At 41.1% G+C, this 27,415-nt stretch overlaps 1 protein-coding gene across 4 annotated transcripts in view; it reads left to right on the plus strand.

The window, feature by feature from the left end:
• Col14a1 (collagen type XIV alpha 1 chain) overlaps positions 1–27,415 on the plus strand; it is a 215,166-nt gene that overhangs the window by 53,153 nt on the left and 134,598 nt on the right. For all 4 annotated transcript variants that reach the window (NM_001130548.2, XM_087557373.1, XM_087557374.1 and 1 more), the window contains 8 exon segments: positions 3,504–3,659; positions 4,508–4,627; positions 7,172–7,336; positions 13,245–13,406; positions 18,571–18,722; positions 19,783–19,912; positions 21,375–21,520; positions 25,318–25,447. In NM_001130548.2, coding sequence (NP_001124020.1) covers positions 3,504–3,659; positions 4,508–4,627; positions 7,172–7,336; positions 13,245–13,406; positions 18,571–18,722; positions 19,783–19,912; positions 21,375–21,520; positions 25,318–25,447 — 1,161 coding nt within the window.

The raw sequence follows: 27,415 nt of genomic DNA on the forward strand, positions 1-27,415 counted from the left end.
GATGTGGGTCAGTGGGTCAGTCTAGTTCTGAGTTGTATCAGGTGCTGACTCTTCCCTGGCCTCTGAAATGAGCATGCCTGCCCGGCCTCATCCTTCCTACACAGCTCAGACCTGTAAAACCAGTTGGTTCTGGCCAGTGACTTACCACAGCGACAGAAGCAAACCAGACTGTGTGTTAACTAGATTTTATTAGGGATAAAATTTGCAGATCGATTTCAGAACAATTGATATCATTACTGTTGAGTCACCGACCTTGTGTACACAATAGCTTTCCTTCACTGTTTTCCAGCTTTAACAAGTGTCTCCATGCATAGTTTGGTAAATATGTGCTGAGGAATTTTTCATCTTGAGGGCAATCGTAAGTGTCCACACTTACTTCTATTAATTTCTGCCATTATGTTTCATGATGATCTTATTTTGGCCATTAAAATAATTAAGTTTTTATTTGTTCAGTCATTGGCCATTATTTCTTGTCTTTTTGAGCATCTGCCCATGGTTCTTTACTCTTGAAGGTCATGCCTCCCAGTTTTCCCTGCTGTGATGTTTCTCCCCATTTGTAATTTATCACTCTTCTTATCATTCGGTTTGTTTGTTTGTGGCAGTCTCTCCAAATAGCCCTAAATCCCAGGGGTCCTCTCACCTCAGACTTTCCAGTAATATGGGTTAGGGATCTTTAGCGTGGATTTTAATTTTTCCTTAAAGTGTTTTGTTAATGTGAACAACTTTTCAAATTTTAGTGTCGTTAAAGTTATCAATATTTGAACTTAAACTCAATTTTATATTATGCAATGACCTAGTTATAAATTATTTAATTTATGAGTGAGCTTAATAATGAGGATATTTTTATTGGAAATCATTCAAAAATAGTAAACACAAACTTCTTCACTCTTCTGAATAAGCAGAAGGGATTTCTACTCTGTGGTCTTTTCTAAGCCTGGGAAGATAGCAGCTCAGTGGGAGAGTGCTTGCCTCAGACAAGTGTGGCCCTGGGCTCAGTGCCTAGCAATGCAAAAGCAGGAAGCAAACAAAACAAAACAAAACAAGAAAACCCAAACAAACAAAAAACAAAACAACAACAACAACCAAACAAACAAACAAACAAAAACCCCAAAAACAAAAACCAAGAAAGTGGAAGCAAAAGGAAAATTCTAAAAAAAAAATTGTACATTTTCCCAATTATTTAATATTTGTAGATGTTTGTGAAAGAAACAAAGCAACACCATTTGTGAGTAGGCATTCCTCATCTAAAAACTAATAAGACTGGGTTCTTGAAGCATAATAAGATAACCATTTTTCCAGATTATGTTCAAAACCTAAGAAATTTCTCTTCCATAAACTGTGGCACTATCTGCTTTAGACTTAAGTTACAATAGGGCTGCGTCTCAAATGCAAAGCTGGTATCTTCTATTAAATAAGGGGAATTTAGGGCCAAGAATGTAAATAACACTTCTGGATTGAGTTTTACTATTGAGCTTCCATAATGGAGACTGGAGTAGTCCATTGGCAAATACATTTTCCCTCATCTGGTAAAAAGATCTGGGTCTTCTATGCATATTCATGTCTGGAAAAGAAAATCAAGCTCCTTTAAGCAAATGTGGTATGATGGATGCAAAGGCAAATTTGTCAAACTGCCTGTCTCGTTTGCCAGCCACACTAGTTCAGCCATCTTTCCTTAAATGATAAAAGCATTTTGTTTTTTCAGTTTTTCAAAATTTCATACTCATCTAGGATGGCTCATAGCCATAGCCACCTACCCCTGCCTCCAGCTTTCACCCTTCCTGATACATCTCTGTCCCCAATTCATTTATTTTTTATAACCCATTGAACCAATTACGGATGCCCACAAGCACATGGGTGTAGCATCACCCACTAGGGTATGGACGACCTACCAAAGGCCACCCATTCAAAGAAAAGTGGCTCCGCCTTCCTCAGGAGCTGGAGACTGACTGCCTGCGATGGGTGTCAGGAACCCCTCCGCACTCCGTGTGGGAACTTTGACATGTTTGATTTTGTGCAGGCAGCCAAAACTGCTCTTAGTTTGTGTGTGTAACTGCTGCGCCATTTCCAGACGACAGCATTTCATAGTGTACGCACCCATCTTTTGGATCTTACATTCTCCTGCCCTCTCTTCCATGATCTTCCATGAGCCTTGGAGAGGGAGGTTAATAGAATTATTCTCTCTGTGGTGAGTTCTTACAGTTCTCAGCAGTTTGAACAGTTAGGAGTTTCTGCATTAGCTACTCCCGCCACCATAAGTAGCTTCTCTGACCTGAGAGCTGCACAAATCTATCAGCATAAACACGAATATTTCCAAGACAGTTGGACAACATTTAGCAAGGCAACACCGACAGATTCATTCTATCGGCTAATGACTTCCTTTACCATGGGTTTTAATGATACTTACAGTACTAGGTCTGAATTACTTCCTGTGCAGTAGACCTTGAATTCAATCTATACAGCAGTTGGGATACCCACCCGGTAGTCTTGCCACTCTTTATACCAGTGAGCATGTCCTGCTTGATGACTCAGTTCTTTGATAGTGATTTTCAGCATATTGCTTTTCAGTATACAAATTATATTTTAAATATTCTTATGTTATCATTTTAATGTTAAGACATTAAACCAAGTAGGGATTTATCTGGTCTTGAAAAGAAGTAAAAGCATGTGTGTATACACACACACACACACACACACACACACACACACACACACACACGTGTTGTGCACAGACGTTTTATGAAGACAGGTTCCATATCCCTTTCCCCAGCATCCCCACAGTGGGTAGGCACCATCCATGATGGTGCGATCCTGGGTGTGCCATGCCAACAGCTTGCTGTCCTTTATGGATTATTATGTGAAATACTCACTGAACTATTGAAAACACCAGTTTCTTAGCTGACCTCTAGGGGCAAATCTATTGTCACATAGAAACAATATATGAAAAGCAGCAGCACATGAAATAGACTTGGGCGAGCCCTGAGCCTTCCTCGATTTTCTTTTTTCCAGATAAACATCTTACTTAAAGCCTCTGTACCATTTTTAGCTTAACTACCTAGCCTAGGCTTATCTGACTGGGCTTACCAAGGCAGCAGGGTAGCCTTCGCACTTTCTAGCCATCAGCCCATCCCAGGAAGAGGACCCTCATTGACACTGTTGAGACCTTTCCTGGAAAGAATTTCCTGCAGGCTGAAGCGCAAGGCTGGAAGATTTTGTACAGACACCACTTTCTAAAGCATATGGCAGGGTGAGTTGCCAGGTTGGCCTCAACCTGACAACACTTTGCTAACTGTTTCCAGAACCATCAATTCTGCTGCCAACCATTACTACAAGTTTTTCCTTGGAAGAATGCATTTAAGGGAAGAGTTATAAAAAAGAAAGATGGCAGCTTTGATGGAACTTTATTGTGTTCTTAGCACTAAGTTATCTGAACGACACTGAAACTCACTCCCACTGTTAAAAGTTCTGACAGTAACACATATGATTTTGTGGTTTGCCCTTTGCAGAAATAAAATTCTTCTGCGAGACTCCAGCCATCGCTGACATTGTCATCCTGGTGGATGGATCATGGAGTATTGGGAGATTCAACTTCAGGCTGGTGCGCAATTTCTTGGAAAACCTGGTCACAGCGTTCAACGTGGGCTCAGAAAAGACAAGAATTGGTAAAACTTTGGCCCATAAAAGCTAGTTGCTATTGAAATTTTCTGGGATGATTCTTAATAAATTCAGAAACCCTTTACAAATCTTCCTTCAAAGCTACAGGGTCAGCTACACTGGTGTTCCTGAAAGCAGATGTTCAGATCAGTAAATATCTATTCTTAACAATTTTTTATTATCCCCATTAAATTTTCCAATTGATGCCATCATTCATTTGACTATTGAATATGTTAACTCTTTGGAAACTCTTTCTTCTCTTTACTATTGATAATAATAAATAAAGCTTTAGAACAAGTTGTCATAAGAATTTATCACACTGCCATCTATATTTAAAAGAAATACCCAAATCCAGGGAAATGTTGAATTGAAAAGCTGGAAATAATATTTTGGCAACGTATCTTTGTCAAGGTAATTCTAGTTAAGATAAAAAGAGGAAAAGCTTCTGTAAATCTTTGTGTCATATTCTGAGCAACACGGTAATATATTTTCTATAAAAGTTTTATAGTTATAATTTTTAAGGAGTCACTAAGGACTATCATTCCTTTGAGAAGACAACAAATAAATTTAGAATTTTATCTGCACATGACCAACCTTTTTTCTTTTAAATGCCAAATACCTTATTATTTGTTAGCTTTTAAATAACTAGAAAATACGTAAACCCCTCATGCACTTCCAGATACATCCAACTAGAGTTCTTTAGCTGATGCCAGGACTTCTCTTTGAAAGCAACAGCCAGGAAAAGGAAAAAAATGTTAGACCGAGGAGGCCCTTACTCAGCTTGCCTTCTTGAGCAGTCATGAGATCCTGAGTAGCATATAACTTATCAGAGTGCTTTCTCTTCCTTCTTTTCCAGGCTTGGCACAGTACAGTGGGGACCCTAGAATAGAGTGGCACCTGAATGCCTTTAACACGAAAGATGAAGTGATTGACGCTGTCCGAAGCCTTCCATACAAAGGAGGAAATACCCTAACAGGTATGTTTTCTTCAGCGCACATCCTTATCTCGCCAAAGAGCAATTGTATTCTCTTTTTTTTCTACTTTTAAAGAGATGACATAGTATTTTCTTTCTCCTTCCTCTCTCTCTCTCTCTCTCTCTCTCTCTCTCTCTCTCTCTCTCCCCCATCCCCCACCGTGTAACATAAAAAAAAAAACTTAGATGGTCATTTTATCAAACGGCAGTAAGATCCAATCCAATCCAACCCAACCCAACCCAACCCAACCCAACCCAACCCAACCCAATCCAATCCAATCCAATCCAACCTAATCCAATCCAATCGAAAGGCATGGGGTTGGGGATTTAGCTCAGTGGTAGAGCGCTTACCTAGCAAGCACAAGGCCCTGGGTTCGGTCCCCAGCTCTGAAAAAAAAAGAAAAAAAGAAAGGCATACTGACTTTATACTTTGATTCTGAGGAGTGATGATAGAAAAACATTAAAACTCACTGTTTTCCACCATTAGCTACATTTTCTATACAAGCAGTCAACTATGTTCAGTATGAATGCTGCAATTCATAGTACACAATAGTCTTGAGTCTGAACCCGGGGGTTGCAGGCAGTGCTCATTGGCCTTGTGTGGCTTGATGGTGCACACAGTACTGTGCACGTGCTACGTGTCCAGAAGTAAGGTTGCTATGATGTGCTGGGTGACGTAATGTGGGCGAGTGCAACCAGAAAGACCTCAGATGCATGGCAGATTATTTATGCACCTTTCTCCCGGGAGCGGGCATCATCCCATTCAATGTCGTCTCATTTTTAATTAATGACTTTTCATTACCCTTACTTGAAGCCTTGGTGACTAATTATCATGGAAATATTTTAAGACTTTTGATCCACTAGTATTTTTGATACCTGATTACTATAGCAGTATTTACATTAAAGTTATCTGTGTCATGAATGTAAGTGGTTTGTGTTAATGTGGCTGATTTTCTATTGTTTTATTTTTTAGTGCACTAATTAGTTTAATGAACAAAGTAGACCAATATGCAATAGCAGCAGAGCAATGCAAGGAGAAAGATGGAAATACAATTAAAAGATCCAAAGGAAATACTAGCTGTAGGAGGGAACAAACCCCAGTAAACACCCACTATAAAACAAATGAGGAGCATATTTGGTGGATTGGCTGGGACTCATGGAGAATCTCTAAGCTTGATGAGTTCCAAACAGAAATCGGGGGTGGGGTGGGGTGGGGGGGCACCAACACCAGAAATCCAAGGACTGTCGAATAGCTAGACAGACACATGTGGTAATAAGAGAGATAACTAGAAGAGAAGGGAGAGGGAGACAGAGGAAGACATAATACTTGAAATGATAATGGCTGAGAATTTCCCCCAAATTAGTGTCAGGCACCAAACTCTGTATTTCTCCTCCTCCTCCTCCTCTTCCTCCTCCTCCTCCCCATTCTCCTCCTCCTCCTTTTTCTCTTTCTCATTCTCTTCTCCCTCTCCTCCTCTTCCCCCTCCTCCTTCTCTCTCCTGTGCCCACCTCTTCCTCTCTCATCCTCCTTACCCTTCTCCTCCTCTTCCTCCTTCTCCCCTACCTTCCTTTCTATGTTGGGGATTGAACCCAAAGCCTCTCAAGCTAGATAAGGGTTCTTCCAAGGAACCATGTCTCCAGCATTATTTGAACAGTTTTTAGCCTTAGGACAGCTGTTGCCTTTCATGGCTTGGAGGCTCAGTTTTAGCCATGAAGATCTGTTTATGGACTTCTAAATAAAATGTTGGCCTCTTGATAATTAATTGCCTTGCCAATCTGAAGCATACTTTAGTGAAATTGTTAACAGCTATGGAAAGTTATTAAACACAGAACCAATATTGCATGGTTTTACATTTCTTCCCTGGTGAAAACTGTATCAAAACGCAGTAGCTTGACTTTGGAACTCAGTCAGGTCTGCAGACCAGTGGTTAGCTCCATGAGGCCTGAGTGAAGCTCTAGAGTCAATCCTTAGTCTTGGCCTCATAATGAAGCAAGTGAACAAATACGATCAATGAGAGAGAAAGACGGGGAGTCTCATCATCTAACCTAATGCTTGACACTCAACAAGGGTACAGTAAACGTTTGGACAGCAATTTGGTGCTCTAAAGGATTTCTTGAAATAAAGATGCCTGTTGTTTTGTATATTTTAAAAGGAGAAAAAGAGAAAAATAAAGAAATAAAAGATTTCTTAAATAGTTTTGTTAGAGGCAAAAATGTTTATTAAAGATTCATCCAAGAGAAATATAGCTATGATTAAGATGAATGCAATGTGTTATTCTGCAGTAACTCTGCTGTTATTGCATGTTTTGCCTCCCCTGAGGAGAAGTCCAAGGAAAACTCTGTGTTGTAGGCCCCGATGCAATAGCAGGTTCTTTTTTATTACCTTTATTCTAGTGGATTTGGCTTTTTCATCAGGTTGTTGTGAAAATGAAAGCTCACATCTCATAAAAACCCTTTTAGCTCTACTCATCATGGGGATACACTGATACCCTTTCCAAACTAGAAGACTTTAATTAGGGCTGTTTCGTTTGTGTTTATTTCTCCCAGGTCTTGCTTTGAACTTTATTTTTGAGAATAGCTTTAAGCCAGAAGCAGGATCGAGGAGTGGCGTTTCCAAGATTGGCATTTTAATCACAGATGGAAAGTCCCAGGATGATATTATCCCACCTTCTAGAAACCTCCGTGAGGCTGGTGTAGAGTTGTTTGCAATAGGTATGTATACATCTGTTAGATTTCATTGTACAATTTTACTTGTTTACTGTCTATTATTTAGTGTGCATGAATGGAAGTGTGTGTGTGTGTGTGTGCGTGTGTGTGTGTGTGTGTGTATGTATGTATGTGTGTGTTTAGATCATAACTTGTGTGGGGGGTCACTACTCTGCTTCCACCATGTAAGTCCCGAGAAAGTAAACACTTTTAATAGCAGCACTAAGGAGGCGGAGGCAAGTGGGTCTCTGAGTTCGAGACCAGCTTCGCCTACAGAATGAGTTCCAGGATGGCCAGGGCTACACAGAAAAGCCTTGTTTCAAGGAAAAACCAGAATGAAAGAATATGAGGCTGGAGCTCACTGGGCTGGGTGGGAAGTATGTCTCCCCTCCAAAGCCATCTAATCAATCCTGGTTGGTTTTAAGACAGGTTCCTGTCTCCGTTTGAGTGCTGGAATCACAGATGTAAATATAATTGGCTGTAATATGTTGCTATGTGTCTCTCACGGCCCATTGTGGACATAGGCACATGCCACTTAATGTAATGCACGTTGCTCTGAGAGTCAGAGACCTGAGTACTTTCTATATCTGAGTTGCCATCTGAGTCCAGCTTATTTAGTCTTGTGATTAAATAAGAGTGATTCTGTCACGTAGGACACAGTGTCTGGATCCCTAAGACAAATACTGAGCACACGACTTTTGAAAATGCATGTAGTGACATGCTAAAGTTAGTCACATTTGTTTTCATTTAATTTGTCATGACTTGCTTCTCAGAGTCAGTTCATAGCGGTGTCTTTGCTAGTTGTACAAGAATATCCAAGGAATTAGGAGTCCCACAGCTTTTAAAGATGTGCAGTGTTACTGACTTGAATCAAACACTCTGAAAGCTATCAGTTCATGAAAAAGGATATATACAACAGATCCAGAATAACAAAATAGTTACATGATAAGCTTTGCCTTCGATTAAAATGTTTACAGTTTCTCTGGCAAGAGGAAGGTCTTCCGCTTAGTAGAGACCAATAAACTTTGGAAGGAAAAAAAAAAAACCCTGATTCCCAAGGACAGTGAAACATTAATCAAAATGATATAGCAAATCTCTCACCAGGGCTCTGAACACACTTGAAGTCCCTTGTTCAGAATGGCCCACTTAGCTATATTTTACACAGTTAATTATTCTGTTGTCAATCTTTAGTCTTCTTATTAAGATCATGCTTCAGTCTTTTCATGAGCTTTCTGTAAGACAGCTCTCCATGACCAGAGAATACTTTCAGGTTCTGTAGAGGTCAGAAAAGGTAATGGTGGGTGCGGTACTGAAATTGACTCCAGGCTTTGAACCCTACTGTCTCAGGGCTTCTACTGCAGTGAAGAGACACCCTGAGCACAGCAACTCTTAATAGAGGAAAACATTTAATGGCAGCTGGCTTAGCATTCAGAAGTGTAGTCCATTATCATCATGGTGGGATGCATGGTGAGAAATATCCATGTACAGGCAGACATGGTACTGGAGAGGAAGCTGAAAGTTCTACATCTGGATTCCCAGGTGTCAGGAAGGAAGACTTGGGCTTCTGAAACCTCAAAGCCCACCTCCAGTGACACATTTCCTCCAACAGGACGATATCTACTCCAACAAGGCAACACCTTCTAAGTGTGCCACTCCCTATAGGCCTAAGGGGTCCATTTTATTCAAACCACCACACCTACTAAATTAGTGTAGCCAGGGAGAAGGTGTCTTGCAAGCCTTACTTTAAAAACTCCCGGATCTTCAAGACATAGCGATGTAGGCCTTTTATTGCAACACTTGGGAGGTAAAGGTGGGCGGAGCTCTGTAAGTTTGCTGTCAGTGTGGTCCGCACAGACAGTTCTGTGCCTGCCAGGGCTACTTGTGAGACTCTGTTCTTTGAAAACATTTTTCAGGGTTGAGAACCGCTGATAGATCCATTAGAGTATCTTCTCTATGTCTGTCTGATTCTTGGAGAAAGATCGTTTGGGCTGGAGAGATGGCTCAGCAGTTAAAAGCACTGACTGCTCTTCCAGAGGTCCTGAGTTCAAATCCCAGCAACCACATGGTGACTCACAACCATCTGTAATGAGATCTCTTGCCCTAGTCTGGTATTTCTAAAGACACCTACAGTGTATTTATATATACTATATAAATAAATCTTAAACAACAACAAAAAAAGACAACAAGGATTAAAAAAGATTCCTTGTTTGTCCACTTAATTTTATTCTTACTTTATATGTTAGAGTAGGTTTCTGATTAGTCACTTGTTGAGGACTTATTTGCTTCTGTTTCTTATAAGGGAAAGCATGTAGCAGGGGCTGGATTACAGGTTCATTGTCATCGTGGTGGGGAGCCTGGCAGCATTCAGGCGGACATGGTGCTGGAGAAGGAACCCAGACCTCTACTCTGGATCAGCAGGCAGCAGAGACAGAACGTTTGTTTTGTTTTGTTTTTTGAGCTAGGTTTTCTCTGTTCAATTCTTGAATTCACTCTGTAGAGCAGGGCAGCTTCGAGTGCAGAGATCCACCTGCCTTCGCCTCTAGAGTGCCAGGATTAAGGCGTGCGCCACCACCGCAGGCATAGAACTTCTTTCTTATTAGTGTCTGACATGCCTGGCAAAAGCAGCAGGAACTGTTAACACCATGTTCTTCCGTTCTTCTCCAACTCCCTGCAGCCTCTCTAAACAGAAAGTCACTAGACAGTTAGATTGTACCTTCACTGCTTGACAATACCCCACCCAGTCCTCGACCCTCTCCAAGAGCTCTGTAAATGACCCTGGTCAGAAACAATTTCAGAAATAGCACTATTAGCCTTAGCACTGAAAATAAAAATGTGCACAAAATGTGCATCTAAGAATATTATCTTTCTTCAAGTAAGCAGGGGATATTGTCTTGAACTATATTATATAACTGTAATTGCTCTGTTTTCCCATTCATGGAAGAGAGAATAGAAGAGGCCCAAGGGAAAAATGTAAAATGAATAATATTCAAACTTTCCTTGACTAGTTTTAAATCCATCTTGTTTTGTGGAAGGTGAGGGGAGTACTGTATCCCAGTGGTATGTAGGAACCATCTCGTCCCAGTTTTCAAGAGCTATGCACGTTGCACCCCTCATCTGCAAATCTTTTGACCTTGCATACATGCTTGATATTAGTCATAGGTATCTATATGATAGAAAATGGAAAACACTGGAAATCTGCACAGGAACGTGACTGCTAAGTATTTTGCAACATCTTGGAGTAACATAGAAGGGCAATAAACCATGTGGGCCTTTTAGTCCTGGGAATTGCTTCAGTTGCTTGTACTAGGCATTAACATTTATTACTCTGAAGCTGAACAGTGCATCTTTCAGAGCTGCCAACAAGAGGAAAAAAATGCCTAGAAACCACGCAGACTCGCTGCTCAGTTTGTGGGTTATAGAATGCCTTATTCAAGAATTACTAACTCCACTGCGTGCCAGGCATTGTGGTGCATTCTGGGGCGCAAGGATGACTGGAGCCAAACTCCTGACTGCACACATTCCTTCCAAGTCATCGCCACCATTTCCTTTATTTTCCATGCAGTTACAGCAGTCAAACTATTTTATTCATAAAGATGGGGAAGTCAAAAGATGGGAGGGAGAGAGGCAGAAGCTCTTCTAGCATCAAGCGCAGCATGAGAATGCGGTGTCTGCGGAGCTGCTCCAGTGTTACGTCGACTCGGTTGTGCATTGCACAAGTCCCATGGCCAAGAAACGTCGGATGCATATTTCTTTTCTTTTTTTCTTTTTTTTTTTTCCGGAGCTGAGGACCGAACCCAGGGACTTGAGCTTGCTAGGCAAGTGCTCTACCACTGAGCTAAATCCCCAACCCCAGATGCATATTTCTTTATGTCTTGCATCCAGCTTTTAAGAAGGCCTCTGCAGTAGGGTTAAGCCGACGGGGGGGGGGGGTTATCTTGTGTGTTTATCCTGATCTTTATGCTCTTGTTCATAATCTTAGAAGAGTGTGTAAACAAAATTTAGTGAATTTATCCACATGTTTTTTGAAACTACCTGGAAGTAAGCAGTATTCCTTACCTTAAGCCTCTTAATGCACATAATTCGGTGGCTATTAAAGCTTTGTCACTTAATAGTTTGAGACTGAGAGATGTGTAATTGTCCCGGGCAGCCATATAAGAAGTCGTTTGTGCTCCCCCGGGCCATCTCTGTTCCATGCCTCTAAAGTGGCTCTTTTTAATACCCTCATATGATTGACACCATCTCTTTAACATGCGTGTAAAGTGGCCCCCTTTTTTAATACCCTCATGTGATTGACATTACAGGGATTTGTAGAGAAATCCTCCTTGCTTGCTGACTCTTAGAGAAGAGAAATCTCCTGTCACACCCATGAAACATAACCACGTGCCTTTCCTCTTCTCTCTCCCATTTCCCCTGCTCTTTGTAACGCCCCTCTGAGAGGCAGCGTGGTGTAGTGCAGCAACAGCCTTTTCTAGTCTTGTAACCTTCAGAGAAGTTCACTAACTCTGTGCGTGTACAAAGCAGCGAGAGTTGTGTAAAGAAGCACCAGCAGTTGTGAGGGTTGAGTGAGTGCATTGTCAACAGTGAACAACACAGTGCTTGGGGTAGAGGAAACATACCCCAAGCCTCTGCATCCTCTGCATCCTCTGCATCCTCTGCATCCTCTGCAGCCTCTGCATCCACTGCATCCTCTGCAGCCTCTGCAGCCTCTGCAGCTCTGCAGCCACTGCCTTTTGTCCCACTCTTTTGTTCTATCTTTAAGACACTCAGCATTCTTCTCGTCCTGTCATGATGGAGTTCAGTAGCTACTATGGAAGCCACAGAACTTTATTTGATTCATCAGAAATTGCAGAGGTCACTGGGCAGTAAATCGTGTTTGAGTCCATTAAAAATATCTTCTCCTCCATTTCAGTATTGCATAAAATAGTTATATCTATAACATTTTCATCCTAGTAGTATTTCTCAATTATTTATTTTTTGAGGTCCAGCACCCTCCACTGTAGCTCAGGCTAGCCTGTAACTCCCACTATGTAGCCCAAGCTGGCCTTGAACTATGGCAGTCTGTGTAGTTCGTGACTGATGAGATTATAAACACTTTTCTGAATGTAAACTTATTTTGCAGAAGTTTAAATCTGAAGATTGCTAGTTTAGTTTTTCTTGATTCTATATCATTTGTGCGAGAAGAACTTATGCCAAAGTTAATTCTCCTGTTGGCGTGTGCTGTGAAAATCAGCACCTAACTACTTAGGAAGCATCCCACATGAAACATTCCCCTGCTGCTTTTCTTGTGTTTTTGAGATGGGACCTCACCATGTAGCACTGTGTGGTCTAGAATTCCCTGTGTAGACCAAGCTGGCCTCGCATTCACAGAGACCTTCCTGCCTTTGCCTCCCAAGTTGCTGGGATTAAAGGTGTGTGCCATGATACTGCTACATTTTTCCTTTTGCAATTAAAAAGTTATTCAATCGAATAAATACTGTACTTTCAATATATTCCACCAAACCCAACTACCTTGTTTCCCCCCACCTCTGTCTTCTTTTATGATTCTCCTTTTTTCCCCTTAGAAAGTTTGGTTTGTACTCTCATATATTTTCAAACAGGACTTCATATGTACCTCTGTACCTAAAATCTAGGACAATAAATGAGAAAAAAATACATTATTTGCCTTTTAGAGACTGGCTTAATTAATATGATTATCTTCATTTATATCCATTTTTCCTGTAAATGGCATAACTTCATTCCTCTCTGTGGCTGATAAATACTGTGTGTGTGTATACACCATATTTTCCTTATCCTGTTGAGTGTCATTGGCTGCATAAAGGATCCATCTCTCTGAGGAGAGGGTGCTTTCTCTGACTGGGCGAGCCCCCTACAATTGCAGCAGTATCACCGTCCTTCCTGTTATCCTCCATGGCAGGGGTTAAAAATGCCGACCTGAGCGAGCTGCAGGAGATAGCCTCTGAGCCAGACAGCACCCATGTGTACAATGTCGCTGAGTTCGACCTGATGCACACAGTGGTGGAGAGCCTGACCCGGACCGTATGCTCCAGAGTGGAAGAGCAGGACAAGGAGATTAAAGGTAAGAGAGGAGAGGAGAGACGCAAGGCATGTGGGCATCACAACCTGCACAGGTCTGGCACTGTCTACAACCACACACAAACGCACGCGCACTCGCGCACACACACATAGACACAGACACACACACACAGACACACACACACACACAGACACACACACAGACACACACACACAGACACACACACAGACACACACACACAGACACACACACAGACACACACACAGACACACACACAGACACACACACACAGACACACACACACAGACACACACACACAGACACACACACACACAGACACACACACACAGACACACACACACACACACACATACGTCTGTATCACTGTAGACACAGCACTGTGGACGCTGAACCATAAGGAGAGAAAACACGCCCACAGGGTTATCATGCTCATGGGCCTTTCACCATGCACATAAGTCAATTATGGAGGGCACAGGTCTACCATGGACTATAAAAATTCCTACTTTTTTCAAGTTGACTTTCTTAACACTCTGTTTTCTTTCCAGTGCCTCATGAAGGTAAGCAACACTTGGTTTGGCTGGCAGAGATTTTCTCTGAAGTGTTAGCATTTAGACCATTCCATTTTTTCAAGAGAAATGCTTGGTTGTGAGGTGATCGTGCCATCACATAAGTTGTTCACAAAGGGCTAGCACCGTCTTTTCCAGCTTTCACCTAATGGCATCACCTGGCAGAGCCACGCTAACTTCCGCAGGCTGTGAGCAACAATAGACTGAGAAGGAAAAACATCTCCATCACAGGCATGCTCCTGCTGCTCCACACTCCCATTTAACTGCTTCTTACTATCCTTTCACTAAATCCTGACAGCCAAGAGTAGTCTCCATGTATCTCTCTATATGTATATATTCATTTCGAAACAGTTATACAAATGGAACTACCCAGTGTTCAGCCTTTGAGAATTGAAATTTTTCATGCTGAATAATTCTTTGGAGATTTTTCCAAATTATATGTGTATCAATGGCTCTTTGTTTTCACTTGTATGGATGTCCCACCATTTATTCAAGTATTTGCATGTTCTAGATTCTTTCCAGAATCCAGGACACTGTGATAAATCTACTATGAATATTTATTTATTGATTTTTGTGTAAATAAGGTTTTAATTTCTTTGTTTAGTTTAATTTGACTTTTGTTAGAAACTTCTAGACTATTTCTAGACTCTAGAAATGCATGTTCCAAGTGGCAACATACGAGTGATCCAGTTTCTATTCATTGACGCCAATGTTCATGCTCGTTCTGGTTTTGTTTTAGTTTGAGCCATAAACCTTTGAGGTTTATGGTCTCAGTCCAGTGGTTGGCTCCATCCACCTCTGTATTTGATTTCTCATGCCAAGTTGCATGTTACTATTGAAATGGGATGCTGTTCCCTTATTTCCTCCTGTAGAAAGAGCATTTTGATTTTCAAGGAATTGGTGTATTTTATAAGTGTAGAATTTGTATAGCATTCTTTTGATGTCTGTAGAATCTAAAGCAGTGAATCTCAACCTGGGGTGAAATGCCCCTTTCACAGGGGTCTCCTAATACCATAACAAAACACAGATATTTATATTATTATACATGGCAGGAGCAAATTACAGTTATGAAATAGCAATAAAAATAATGTTATGGTTGTGGGGTCACCACAACGTGGGGAACTGTATTAAAGGGTTGCAGCATTAGGACGAGGATCACTCGTCTATAGTTAAGGTTTCAGCCTCCTTCCTGAGTGACATGCGTACAATTCCCTTACCTCCAGCCATTTTTCTTTACCATGACTATGTATCATAAGTAGTGTTATTATTTATTCCTCCACGTATTATAGAATGTTTGATAGTTATAAAGCTAGAAGTTTTATAATTCCTGTTTTAAACATCATAGAGTTCCCTGCACAGTGTCTCCTGTAGTTCAGGTTGCTTATGCATTTGCGATGTAGCTAAGGATGACCTTGAACTTCTGACCCTCCTGATTCCACTTCCCTGGTGCTGGGATTGCAAGTTTGTGGGGTTCTGGAGATTAAACCCAGAGCTTCCTGCATAATAGACAAGCACTCAGTTAACTGATCTGTATCCCCAACTCATATGAAACATAATTTAGAAAACCTGAGGGAATACATTTTATTATACTTCCTTCATTCTAAGTTTTGTGTCATTTTTCATTTGTAATAACCTGGGATTCCTTTTTTTAAAATTAATTTCATTTACAGTGAGAGAGCATCACACCTTTCATCTCTTTTAAAGGGCAGTCTGCTAGTGATAAAAACCTCTCTTTTTTCTAAGAGTACCTTGGTTTTCCCTACGTTGCTGACACTTGTCTTTGTTGGATGTTGAGATCTTGCTAAACGATTTTATTTCTGAACATTTGAACAGAGTTGTGCTTCTTCCTCTTGGTTTCCAGGGTTTATAAATTATTTTTCTTCTTCTTCAGATAGGGGGCATATTTCTCTCAATGTTTTAAAGGTTTTTTTCTGCTTCGAGTTCAGTGTTCAGAAGTTGGAGTACGGTTAGCTGAGTGTGGATTCTTGAGATCTATCTTGTGCACAGTGCATTTTGTTTCAAGTACTGTTTGAGTTCTGACTTTGTTTTCATCCCCCTTTAAGATTTTGATGTTATGAATTAAAGGTATTTTGTTATGTTCCCAATGTACTTGAGTCTCTGTTACTGTCCCTATGAGCTCTTTAAAGAACACAGTTCTGAGATAGCTTGTGTAACAACTGTCTTTGAACTAACTATAGTCCAATTTGGCCTTGAATCAATCCTATAACCAGGATCAAGGCCCTTGATTTCCTTGTTCTGCCTGTATCCGCATTCAGGTGCTGAGTGTGCAAGGCATGGGCCAGCACACCCACTTCTGCGGAGCGTTGAGTCTCATTGATCTCTCTTGCTCAGGTCAGGTCATTTCTGTGCTAGCAAACAAGCTTGTTGATTCTTCCCTCTGTCCACATGCTGCTGTTGAGCCCATTCATTAATTTTAGTATTGATGTTTTTCCTTTTGTTTCCTGAGAGTATTACGTTGCCATTGGCTTCAACTGTGTTTTTCATTGTCCACTTTGCACTAATATGTTCCATGATGGCTGCACGTCTGATCCCAACTTGCCAAGAGTTGAGAGTAATACTTTATTTCTGCTAGTCAGGATTAAAGTCTGGGTTACTTATTTTGCCTACTTTTGTTTCTTGGGGGGAAAAGGGGCTACTCACTGGCCTTCCATTCATAGCCACCTTCTTAGAGAAGCAGGAGGTCCCTCATGTCTGTCTTCCAGGTGGCTTCTACTAACAGTTCTGTGGGAGTGACTTCCATATTGTAGGAAAGCTGGGAAAGCCTGATAGACTACTGTGTGCCTCCAAACGATGGAGAACATGGAGAGCAGGCTGGGTTGGAAGTTAGGGAGGCCCTCTCCGTGGTGTTTCACATTGCTGTCACGGATAGGGATGGGGGAGGAGAGGGTTTTCTGATTCTCCATCCCACCTTGGCTTCGATGGAGGGATGGGGGTAGATGTTGAGACATAGTATGAAAGTCAAAACAGAGCAGAATTTGGGAGGCTTGTTTAACGTTGGTTGCCATAGGTTACAGTATCAGAGAGTTGAGGTACAGTTGTTTTCTGTAGTGTGTCTGGAGTTACTGCTGAGCTTTTTCTGTCTGTGTATGCTAGACTTTTCCTGGTTTTTGGTTAGAGAGAACAGTCTTTGTTGAAACAGTTTTTGGGTGAATACGCTGATGTTTCTGTGTTGCCAGGTACCTTTACTTTGCAGTTAGAGATATTTGAGCACCAAAGAGAAAGGAAAATGACTTCTGTAGTGTTTCTTGGGTCCTGCAGAGCCTCTTACCTCTACCTCTTTTTCTCTCTGACTTGAGTGCCTTCATACGCTTGTCTTATACATAATCTCTTGAATTTTTAGCTGTACTTACAGACGGTAGGGAAAAGCACACATGCTCTGTCTTCTTGATAAAAAAATTCATCATTATTCAATCCTTGCCCCTCACCACATTATTGGTTTGTAGGTTCATAGGATCTGGGAAGAGAAACAGTATCAAGGTCTTATTTTAGGAGTTTGGTTTTATTTCTTGCCTCTGTTGTATCTAGGAGAGTCTCATTATTATGCTTGGCTCAGTTTCCTTCTCTCTTATATCATTCTGTTTTCCTCAAACCAGGTCCCTTGGGACTGGGTTGGACACCCAAGCTGTAGGCTTGTGAACAAATTTGTCTGACCTCAGAGTGAGGCTACTTCAGATCTGAACTTTTCCCATATAGTCTTGTCTATAGACAGACAGACAGACAGACAGACACACACACACACACACACATACACACACACACAACCCTGTACATGTAGTTGATAAGAATCCATATGATACCTACCATGGACAATAGTTTTCTCATCGCTGTGGTTATTAACATTCTATTGGGTTCCCTAAATACTTGAGAAATCCTAGCAGTCAATCTCTTTATTCTCCTCTTCATGTTGTCTTCCCTCTCTACTGAGCTTTTACATGCCCCAAATCATTATAGAGCCATTTAACAGGCACATGGCACACACATGTCTGGCATAGAGTGGTTATTCAGTATGTGTTAGTTTCTTTGCGCACTTTTTTTTTCTTTGCGCACTTTTACGTTTAGATATCGATCATTTACTGACGCGACCTCTTCAGTGTAGATGCCACATCCTCTGATGCAGAAAAGTATTTGTACAAAGCCTGATACGATCTCAGCTTTGAAAGCTGCTCCTCGTTAGACCTGGTCTGTTCCTTGCCTTTGCTGTGCTTCCCTTTTCTCATCTACAAACATGGGTTAGTGCCGAGCACTAGGTGACACCTCTAAGACACCCAGAAGAGCATCTTTGGATGTGTGCTCACTCACTTAAATGTTTAGTTTCATTGTTTATTAACAGTCCTTGTCAGAGTTTCTGAGAATTAAGGACTATGTTTTATTTCAGTTTGGGTTCTAAGAATCTACTTCAGTGAATAGTTTCTAGTGAAAAGTAAATGTTTTGAATGAATGAGGGAGTACAAATATTAAAAATGGAGCCAATTTTTCCACAGAGGAGACTCTGAGGGGGGCACCATGGCTTCAATAGTCACTTCTGCCTAGTGGCTTTTCTTACAGTCATTGGAATAACTTGGGGAATGAGATTTATTTGGTGTATTTCCTTCATTTAGCCTCAGCCCTTGCCACCATTGGGCCACCTACAGAGCTGATTACGTCTGAAGTCACCGCCAGGAGCTTTATGGTTAACTGGACTCACTCCCCAGGAAAAGTGGAAAAATACAGAGTTGTGTATTATCCCACCAGAGGTGGAAAGCCAGAGGAGGTAACACGACGATCTTTCCAGACTTCCCAATCCCTAACGTCTTTATAGTGGGGATGAAGCAGAACTGTATGTGTAGGACAACCTTCTCCTTAAATAGTCTAAGTGGTTTGAAATACATTTCTATATGTCTGTGTTGTTGCTCTGTCTCTTCAAGTTGTGTCCACACCTTCTCTCATCCTAAGGATGGGTCAAGTATGCACTTAGAAGCTAGTTTACTTTTCTTCCCCAAATTAGCAAATCCGAAGTTGACTAAGGTTTCCATGCGTCTTGTTCTGCTTGGGAGTGGCGAGGGGTTTCTGCCTTAGTGAAGACTGTGTGTTCCAAATTATGGGGTAATAGGATGGGCCAGTCCTCTGGCATTTGGAATCTCCTGAACGTCTGTGAGATCCGGGCAATGGAAAGCCATCTTGAAGCAGCTGTAGCCAGTGTTCTCCATTGTGACTCGTTGTAGCCAGAAGACAACACCTATTGCCAATGGCGGGGCCCTTTCCTTCCCTGCCTAGATGCAGTGATTCACTGAGTTAAGACATGATGAAATCTCCATTTCCTTTTGTTGTTCTAACCTCTGGTTGACCTCAGAATGTTTCACAATGTCCTTCTCTACCCAGGCAGAATCCCTGAGCTTCTTTTTAGTTTCAAGCATTACCAAAATTGATCACGGAGTTTCAAATCATCTGGTCCAAAGATAAAAATAAGCCAAATCCTTCCAGTGGCTGTATTTTTTTTAAATGACAAGCAAACCTTTCAAATGTTTCCCAACATGCCAATGGGGAAAATTACATCTCCTGTTGTCATGTGAATGTGACCAGGACCATAATTAGCTCAGAAATGACATGATTTGCATTATATATGAATTAAGAAACAACTTTGGATGCATTCCATAGGTGTGAATCCACTTATGCACCAAGACAAGGAGACTTGATCCCTATAATGGAAATGAAGACCCCACACAAATAATAAAATATTTAACGAGATGCTCTTAGTGGAGATATGTTTGCTTGTTCATTTCAATTCTGCACGTGAGATATTTCATCTTCTTTGCAAACCGTTCTTTCAACAGGTGGTGGCGGATGGAAGGGTGTCTTCCATAGTGTTGAAAAACTTGATGTCTTCAACCGAGTACCAGATAGCAGTGTTTGCAGTATCTGCCCACACGGCTAGTGAAGGCCTGCGGGGAACAGAGACCACATGTGTGTATTTAATCCTCCTCTACTTCACACACCTACAGGCTTGCTTTGGTGGCTTATTCCTAAACGGGGCTGATCGGGGTGGACAGACACCCTGACTGAGAGTCACAAGAAGTGGCCGTCATGATGCATGTGGGAGAAGATGGTGCTGCAGCTGCAGATTTCCAGCTGTGTGTTTGGAATGGATTTTTACAAATGTCTTGCATGTTTTAGAGAGGGCAACTGTGGTGGTGAAGGAGACAGACTCATTTCATCCATTCTGTCCGTTCATTCATTCATTTATTCATTTAACAAACATTTTTAATAAATATCTTCTGTGAACCAAGAGCTGCACCAAATTTGTTGGTCAGAATCGAGAAGAACTTCAGGGGCTTCTTTCCCCTAGGGGAATAGTGAGGGTATCACAGTGAATTTCCCTCAATATTCATCTCGTAATTCAGAGGAGCATCTGAACCCTGACAGTCCCTTCATGGGACATGAACACAACTACTCATGCGCGTGCTACATGCACATGCACATACATCCACACATCGGGTGCATACTCAGAGAATCATAAGAAGAGACAATTGTAGAGTGACAATTATTTAGACATGTGAAAAACTGTTCTTACCACATCTTGGGCACTATGCCAAACTGGCCTACATAGTATGCATTTCATGGAGCAGCAACTATGTAAACAATGCTAAAATCTACATTCCAGGACCACAGTGCTTTTCCTCTGCGCAGTGCTTGGCTTTTGACGGACAGTGATCTGCCAGGCTTGTGTCGATGCTTCTGTTTTGGAGAAATATGTTTTCTCTTTTTAAAATTAGTTTTAAGTTACCATAGGAAGTAATGGTTTCCATTGTGGTGCTTTCGTACATATGCATCCCATTTGCCCTAAATCATCTGCTTCCTCTGCTCACATTCCCATCCTGCCATCCCCAGCTGTCTCTCTTCCACTCCTCCAGATAGTTTTCCTTTGCAGAAACAGTCTAATGGCCATTTCCCCTCTCAGGGACGTCTCAGTCTTGAACGAGCTGAGTCTGAGGGACATTGGGACATTTGCATGTGTTAGTGCCATGAAGTGTTGTTGGGACTCCAAAAGAAACATGTGCAGAGAGTTGCAAGTGTAAGCGAAGCCCTGGACTTGAGAATGTGGTTAAGAAGCAGGTGTGCTCTGTAAGAACAAATCCGTCTTTTCCACCAGTGTTGTTTATACTTCAAGCCTTGACCTAGAGCTTTATCCCAAACTCTCCTGACTCTTGAAATATGGCCAACATTGTTTTTTGTTTTTAATTTTTGAGAAAGGATGACACTCAGTTCCCCAGGCTGGCTTTGAACTTGAAACAATCCTCCTGCCTTCTTCTGAATGCTGGGAGTATTATAATGGGCTGGAAGGCTTGGCCTCTTATTTCTTATTACTTGATTTTTTTTTTCTCACGGGTAGTAGTAAATGAGTTTTACAAAGAGCCTCCTCTTGCAGTGGCCTTACCCATGGCTTCCGACCTCGAGCTGTATGATGTGACTGAGAACAGCATGCGAGTCAAGTGGGATGCAGTGCCTGGCGCCACAGGATATCTGATCCTCTATGCTCCTCTCACAGAAGGTCTGGCCGGAGATGAAAAAGAGGTAACTCCAGGCTACCAAATGTGGCCCTCGGACCTTTGCCTTCCGGATAAAATTTGTATTGCAAACATTGATTGTGTAAAATTCAGAAAATTCAAATTGCCAAACTAGATTACATAGGTGGTAATCATTTGAGGCTATTACAAAAAAGCCAATCATACATTACTTTGCAATGCTAAGGATTAGACTCAGGATCCCCCACGTGCTAGGCAAGTCGTGCTGCTGAGGCACACTCTTAGCTCTTCTGATGACATTTCATTCACAGTCTGTATTCTATTTCCTTTGATTTTCCTTTCATTCTTTTTTCTTCCCCTGTTTCCTAACTTCTTTTATGGTTCTGGGAATCAAATCAAGGACTTTACACATACTAGGCAGGCACTTGATTCCTGAGTTTCACCTTCTCATCCCTTTAGAATATCTTTAAAAGATTGTCTTATAATTTTAAATATGTCAATGTGTGTGTGTGTGAGTGTATGTGTATGTGTGTGTGTGTGTGTGTGTGTGTGTGTGTGTTCAAATGTGTCAGATCCCCTGGAGCTGGAGTTAGACGTGGTTGGGATTACCTCAAGCTGCTGGGAACCACCAGATCCTCTGCAAATCCAGGATGTACCCTTAACCACTGAACCATCATCTCTCCCAGTTCCCTTCCATGCATTGTAATCTGCCAAGTGAAGACATTTTCCTAGCCAGCCATTTTAATTTCATCTATCGTGAATATCTTTCTACTAAGGAATATTTTTATACAGTAAATTTATACATAGCATTTTGATATTGGTTTGTACAAATTATATTTAATTTCATGGACATAAGGTATCTTATTCGGTACACAGAGTTTAATATCTTATTCACTTATAATGTTAAACATTCCTGCCTTGTAATTTTGCATGATTGTCCCAGATACTTAGAGTTGATTTTGAAAAGTGGTTTTTGTTGTTTTAAATACTAGATATTCTCAGATGACTCTGGAGAAAGTCATGTAATTTATAGGTAATTATGTGGTATTCACTGAATTAAAGTTTTGTCTTTATAATTTGAGAGGCAGATAAACATGTCTCTTGAATAAGAATTTGTGTGTGTGTGTGTGTGTGCGTGTGCGCATGCGTGTACAAGCGAGCTCGCAGAGATTGACTTAGAATGGCTTCTCATTCATTCTTCATGTTACTATTTTGAGACACTGTCTTTCACTGAACCTGGAGCTCACAAACTAGACTTGGCTGGCTGGTTAGTGAGCCCTGGGATCCTTTTGTCTTGGCCTCTCCAGAGCCAGGGTCATATACATGTACCACTCCATCTAGTTCTCACAAAATTTGTGGGATTTGAACTCAGGTCTTCTTGCCCATGCAGCAGGCACTGTCTGAAGCACCTCCCCAATCCCACTGGGCTTTTCCTTTTGACTTTATAAACATTTCATTGCCACCGATTGTGTGTAGGCTTTTTAATGTACTGGGATACTGTAGTCATAAAAGGGAAAAGAGAACATTCTGTCCATGCCACTCAGGTAGATAGATACCTTGCTTCTGAATATGGACGAGAGAGGCAGTTTGGATCGTGATTCTCTGGCTGTCAAAGGCCTGCCCAGCTACCCAGGTTCGTAGAAGCTGAAGCACAGTGACTCTGAGTCTCAAGGACAAGTTTCAGTGATGCGTGTTCTCTTGTTTTTTTGTTTTCGTTTTTTGTTTGTTTGTTTGTTTGTTTGTTTGTTTTTTCTTTTGGTTTAGGCTGTTTCTCTTCACTTTTAGAATTGGTCTGAATTTTACTTTGGCAGAAGAAAGATTTAACCTTAGTGCTGGAAAGATGCTAAGACTCAAAGAAAACAGAAATGAAAGGATACTAGCTGGCAATCGACAGAGCAGCGCGCCCTCTTTAAAGTATGATAGCTCCAAGCAGACTGAGCATGTGAGAACCATGCCATCACCCATGCCATCATTCCTGATCATTCCTCATAATACAGCTGATGTGGACAATATTTTGACATGTTGAACATGTGTACTGTTTTAAAGATGAATGATGAGAGGGTAGTGCTTCTTCTTTTGTGGTCTGTCTCTCTGTCTCTGTCTATCTCTGTCTCTCATAAACACACACACACAAACACACAGACACACACACACACTCACGCAGAATCCCATATAGCCCAGGATGACCTCTCAAGGGGCTGGTTAGTGTGGATGACCTTGAACTACTGATCTTCCCACCTCTACCTCTCAAGTAAGTGTCAGTAAGCTCAGCTTGAAAGAATTTTCAGTGAAATTTTACTCATTGTAACAGAACATTGTCAACAATAACCGTGGTTATCCCTAAAATAGGTATATTTATATCAAAGAATACCATAAAAGAATTACTAATGATAGTGGTATACCCGTGTAACAGCATGGTAACTCTTGAAATATTGATAGAGGGAAAAAAGCAAAATTATATTAGTATGGCCTTGTTTATGTATGTTGTTAGGCTCTATAAAACTAAACAGTGATAAGAACCATTGTGTTAGTTCTATCACTGTGATAAAACATCACGAATAGAAGCAACGTGTAGAGTAAAAGGTTTATGTGGCTCTTGTTTCTATATCACAGCGCATCATCAAAGCAAGTCAGGGCAGAATCTTAAGGCATGGTCCTGGAGGCAAGACCTAAAGGAGAGGCCGTGGAGGGATGCTGCTTAATTGCTTGTTCCCTGTGGCTTGCTCACTCTGCTTTCTTTTAAAGCCTAGCGCTACCTGCCCACATCAATCATTAATTAAGACATGTCTCTCAGATTTGCTTATAGATGAGTCTAGTGAGGAACATTTTCTCAGCTGAGATTCTCTCATCCCAGATATGGGTAGGTTTTTGGCAAGTTGATGAAATCCAGCAGGGATGGATACATACATACCAATACACAGGATACGTAGCAGTTTGTTACAAATCTGTTAGGACAGTGTGGAGGTAGAGCTAGGACTACAGAGAAACTTCTTTCTTATTGGTATGCATTAGACCTTTCTAAAATCTGAACTGTAGAGGACAAATGTTTAATAGTTATTATATCCGAGTAAGAGCTACATATATTGATATCTACGGACATATGTTGTGTGTGTTCAGATAGTTCAGCATTTAGAAACTTAACTTGGATTGCGAGATTGGAGACTATGGGGAATATTTTTCTTCCCTCTGCAATATAAAACTGCCTGTCAGATATTCGATGTTCAGTTGTCACACGAGAAAGCCTATATATAGTTTGACAAACTTCAAAGGGCAAAAACATTATCCCAAGATTGGGAGACAAGTTAACAAGTTGGGTGTCATGCTAAGGCTATCTCATCTGAGTACCTGAAGGGACTTGCAGTTTTTCCAGATGGCCTCCTTGTTAAATGGGGTGACAAAACTGGCCCAGTGCAGTTGAGCTTGAAGCAGAACCAGGCATCCAGCCCAAGGAATGGTTAGAATTAGCAAGCAGTAACAAATGCCCATTTGGACTTGCCTCCAGCATGCTGCTCTGAGGCACACATCTAGAGAATATGTCTAATTCAGTTCCACCCCCACTTTCCTGGGGACCAGACAGCAATGCTCTTCTGGCTACAGTTACCCTTTGTCCAGCTGTAAAGCATTATCCCAACACAGCATGGGGGTGGAGGAACTCAGTTTTCTGGGGTTCTATATTATCAGCTTCCAAGTGTAAAACAACTTGAGAGACATGAAATTCTGCTTGAAGCTTGTTTGATGTAGGCGCTGTGAGGAGACTAGGGAGTACCACCTTTACTCAGTTCTACTCTTATCAGAGTGAATAGCGCACACGTTGGGAAATGAACTAATTGCATGTGTCTTTTTCAGATGAAAATCGGTGAGACACACACAGACATTGAACTGAGTGGGCTATTCCCCAATACAGAATATACAGTCACTGTGTATGCCATGTTTGGAGAAGAGGCCAGTGACCCTGCTACAGGACAAGAGACAACCCGTGAGTGGGCCAGGGATCAATACGAGATGCTACCACAAAACCCCAAAGAAATTTGTCAGATTCTGAATTGAAAATGCCAGTTTTGATAGAAACCTCCCAAGAGGTCATTGTGACTTAGGGAAACATATATTTTACTTAGGAAAAGAAATGTATTTCTTTTACCTTGAGCTGTCATGTGAAGTTGGGAAGTTAGTCCTGAACTTTAGCATCCTTCTGGTAAATCTACCTCTCTGTCTAAATCCAGATGTGCCATGCACTAGATCAAAATAGAAAGAAAGAGTTCTAGAATGTTCTGGAACAAGCTCTGAGCAGCTGAGGCAGGAAGCTCAGCTCAGGTTAAGTTGGGTGACAAGTGACAATGACAATGTTTTCAGTTCTTCTATCTGCCATGTGGTTGTGATGTAAGATTAAATCCATGTGAAAATATGTAATTATTCAATAATTATTCTGAAAGAATAATTGAAGAATAATATTGAAGAAATCAATAGTTCTTCTAAAAATGTCTGCTGTCTTTCCATGAGCCACTTATTATTGTGTTTGGTCTTTAACTAAAATTTTAGTAGGAAGGCTAATTTTTACTAATTTTTACTTTTCTGGTCTAGTGCCTCATGTGTGCTAGATAAGTGCTATACCACTGAGATCTATCCTATCCAGGAGGCTAATTTTAAGTAAATTGCTCAAAATGTTATAAGAAAAAAGTATATCTATGTTTTGAAAATATGATAATAGATTAAATATTATGTATGATATGCACACAAGGTTGGGCATAGGCTATTATAAACACGGTTCTATTCATGATCTTTTGAGTCTTATGAGCATGCATGATGCACCTGATCCTTGGAAAGAGATGAGTAACCCAATATCAACAGTGCTGTGTCTTTATGATTCAACTTGAGGCAGAAACATAGTAGAGGTTTAGTGATAAAGACGTTTTCCCACACCCACTCTTTGTTAGTTCAAGCTGTACTGTCCTGCTCTTCAGAACACCAATTAAAACATCAAACCTGGTAGAAGAAGAAAAAAATTGCATCAGAAAATATCTCTATACCACTCAAGGTGTAAAGGAAGCTGTCTGTTAGGAAAAAAACTCAACTGTCAGTCACGAAGAATGTGCTTTTACCTAGGTGCTTAAACTACATACAGCTCTTTCCTATGATTAGTAGCTGGAAGGAGAGAATGAGGGAGGGGAAGAGGGAGAATCATTTCAAAATGTTCCCAAACAGTATTTTTATGGTTTGAGGAAAATAGACTTTTTTCCTGCCATGTCACCAAAATGTAATTGGATTCTGGAGTGATGTAAGGCTAAGGTGCATAAGGCTTGATCATATCACTTTATTCTACCTCCCTCACTTTTTTTATAGCTCCTTAAGTGTAAAAATGATCCCTAACTCCTGAGAGCTCTGCAATGTCTGAAATCCGTGTGCGTGGAGGTAATGAAAACCTTGAGTGTCAGAGTTTTGGGCATTACCCTGTGTGGCTGAGAAGAGTGACATCATTTGTCTCCAAGGCTCTTACTCTGCTGATTCTAACAGAGCATAACTGAGCTCTTGGTGTATGTGCATGTGAGTGTGCATGCATGTGCCTTTGTGCCTGTATGTGGTTATGTGCATGTGGACATGCATGTGCAGGTGTGCACACACATGTATATATGTATGTATGTATGTATGTATGTATGTTTGTATGTATGTATGTATGTATGTATGTATGTGTAAGTTGCATACTGGTTAATACTGCTATTTCTGTAATCAATTGATTATATTTCCAGTGCTCTTCTGTTGCTTATGACTGTGACTTTGGCTAACTTCCCTCACTTTTGCCACCAGAACAATAGAGATAAAGCTGCCACAATTGCAGTCTGAAATATACAGGTTAATGAGATAACATGGTACTTGTTAAACACAAAGGGGTCATCTCATCCGTGATACTGCTGCTATAAACTGGTGAAAGCTTGTGACAATTCTCAAAGTT

Source organism: Rattus norvegicus, chromosome 7 (genome assembly GCF_021556685.1).
Source record: "Rattus norvegicus strain SHRSP/BbbUtx chromosome 7, alternate assembly SHRSP_T2T, whole genome shotgun sequence".
Classification (NCBI taxonomy): domain Eukaryota; kingdom Metazoa; phylum Chordata; class Mammalia; order Rodentia; family Muridae; genus Rattus; species Rattus norvegicus.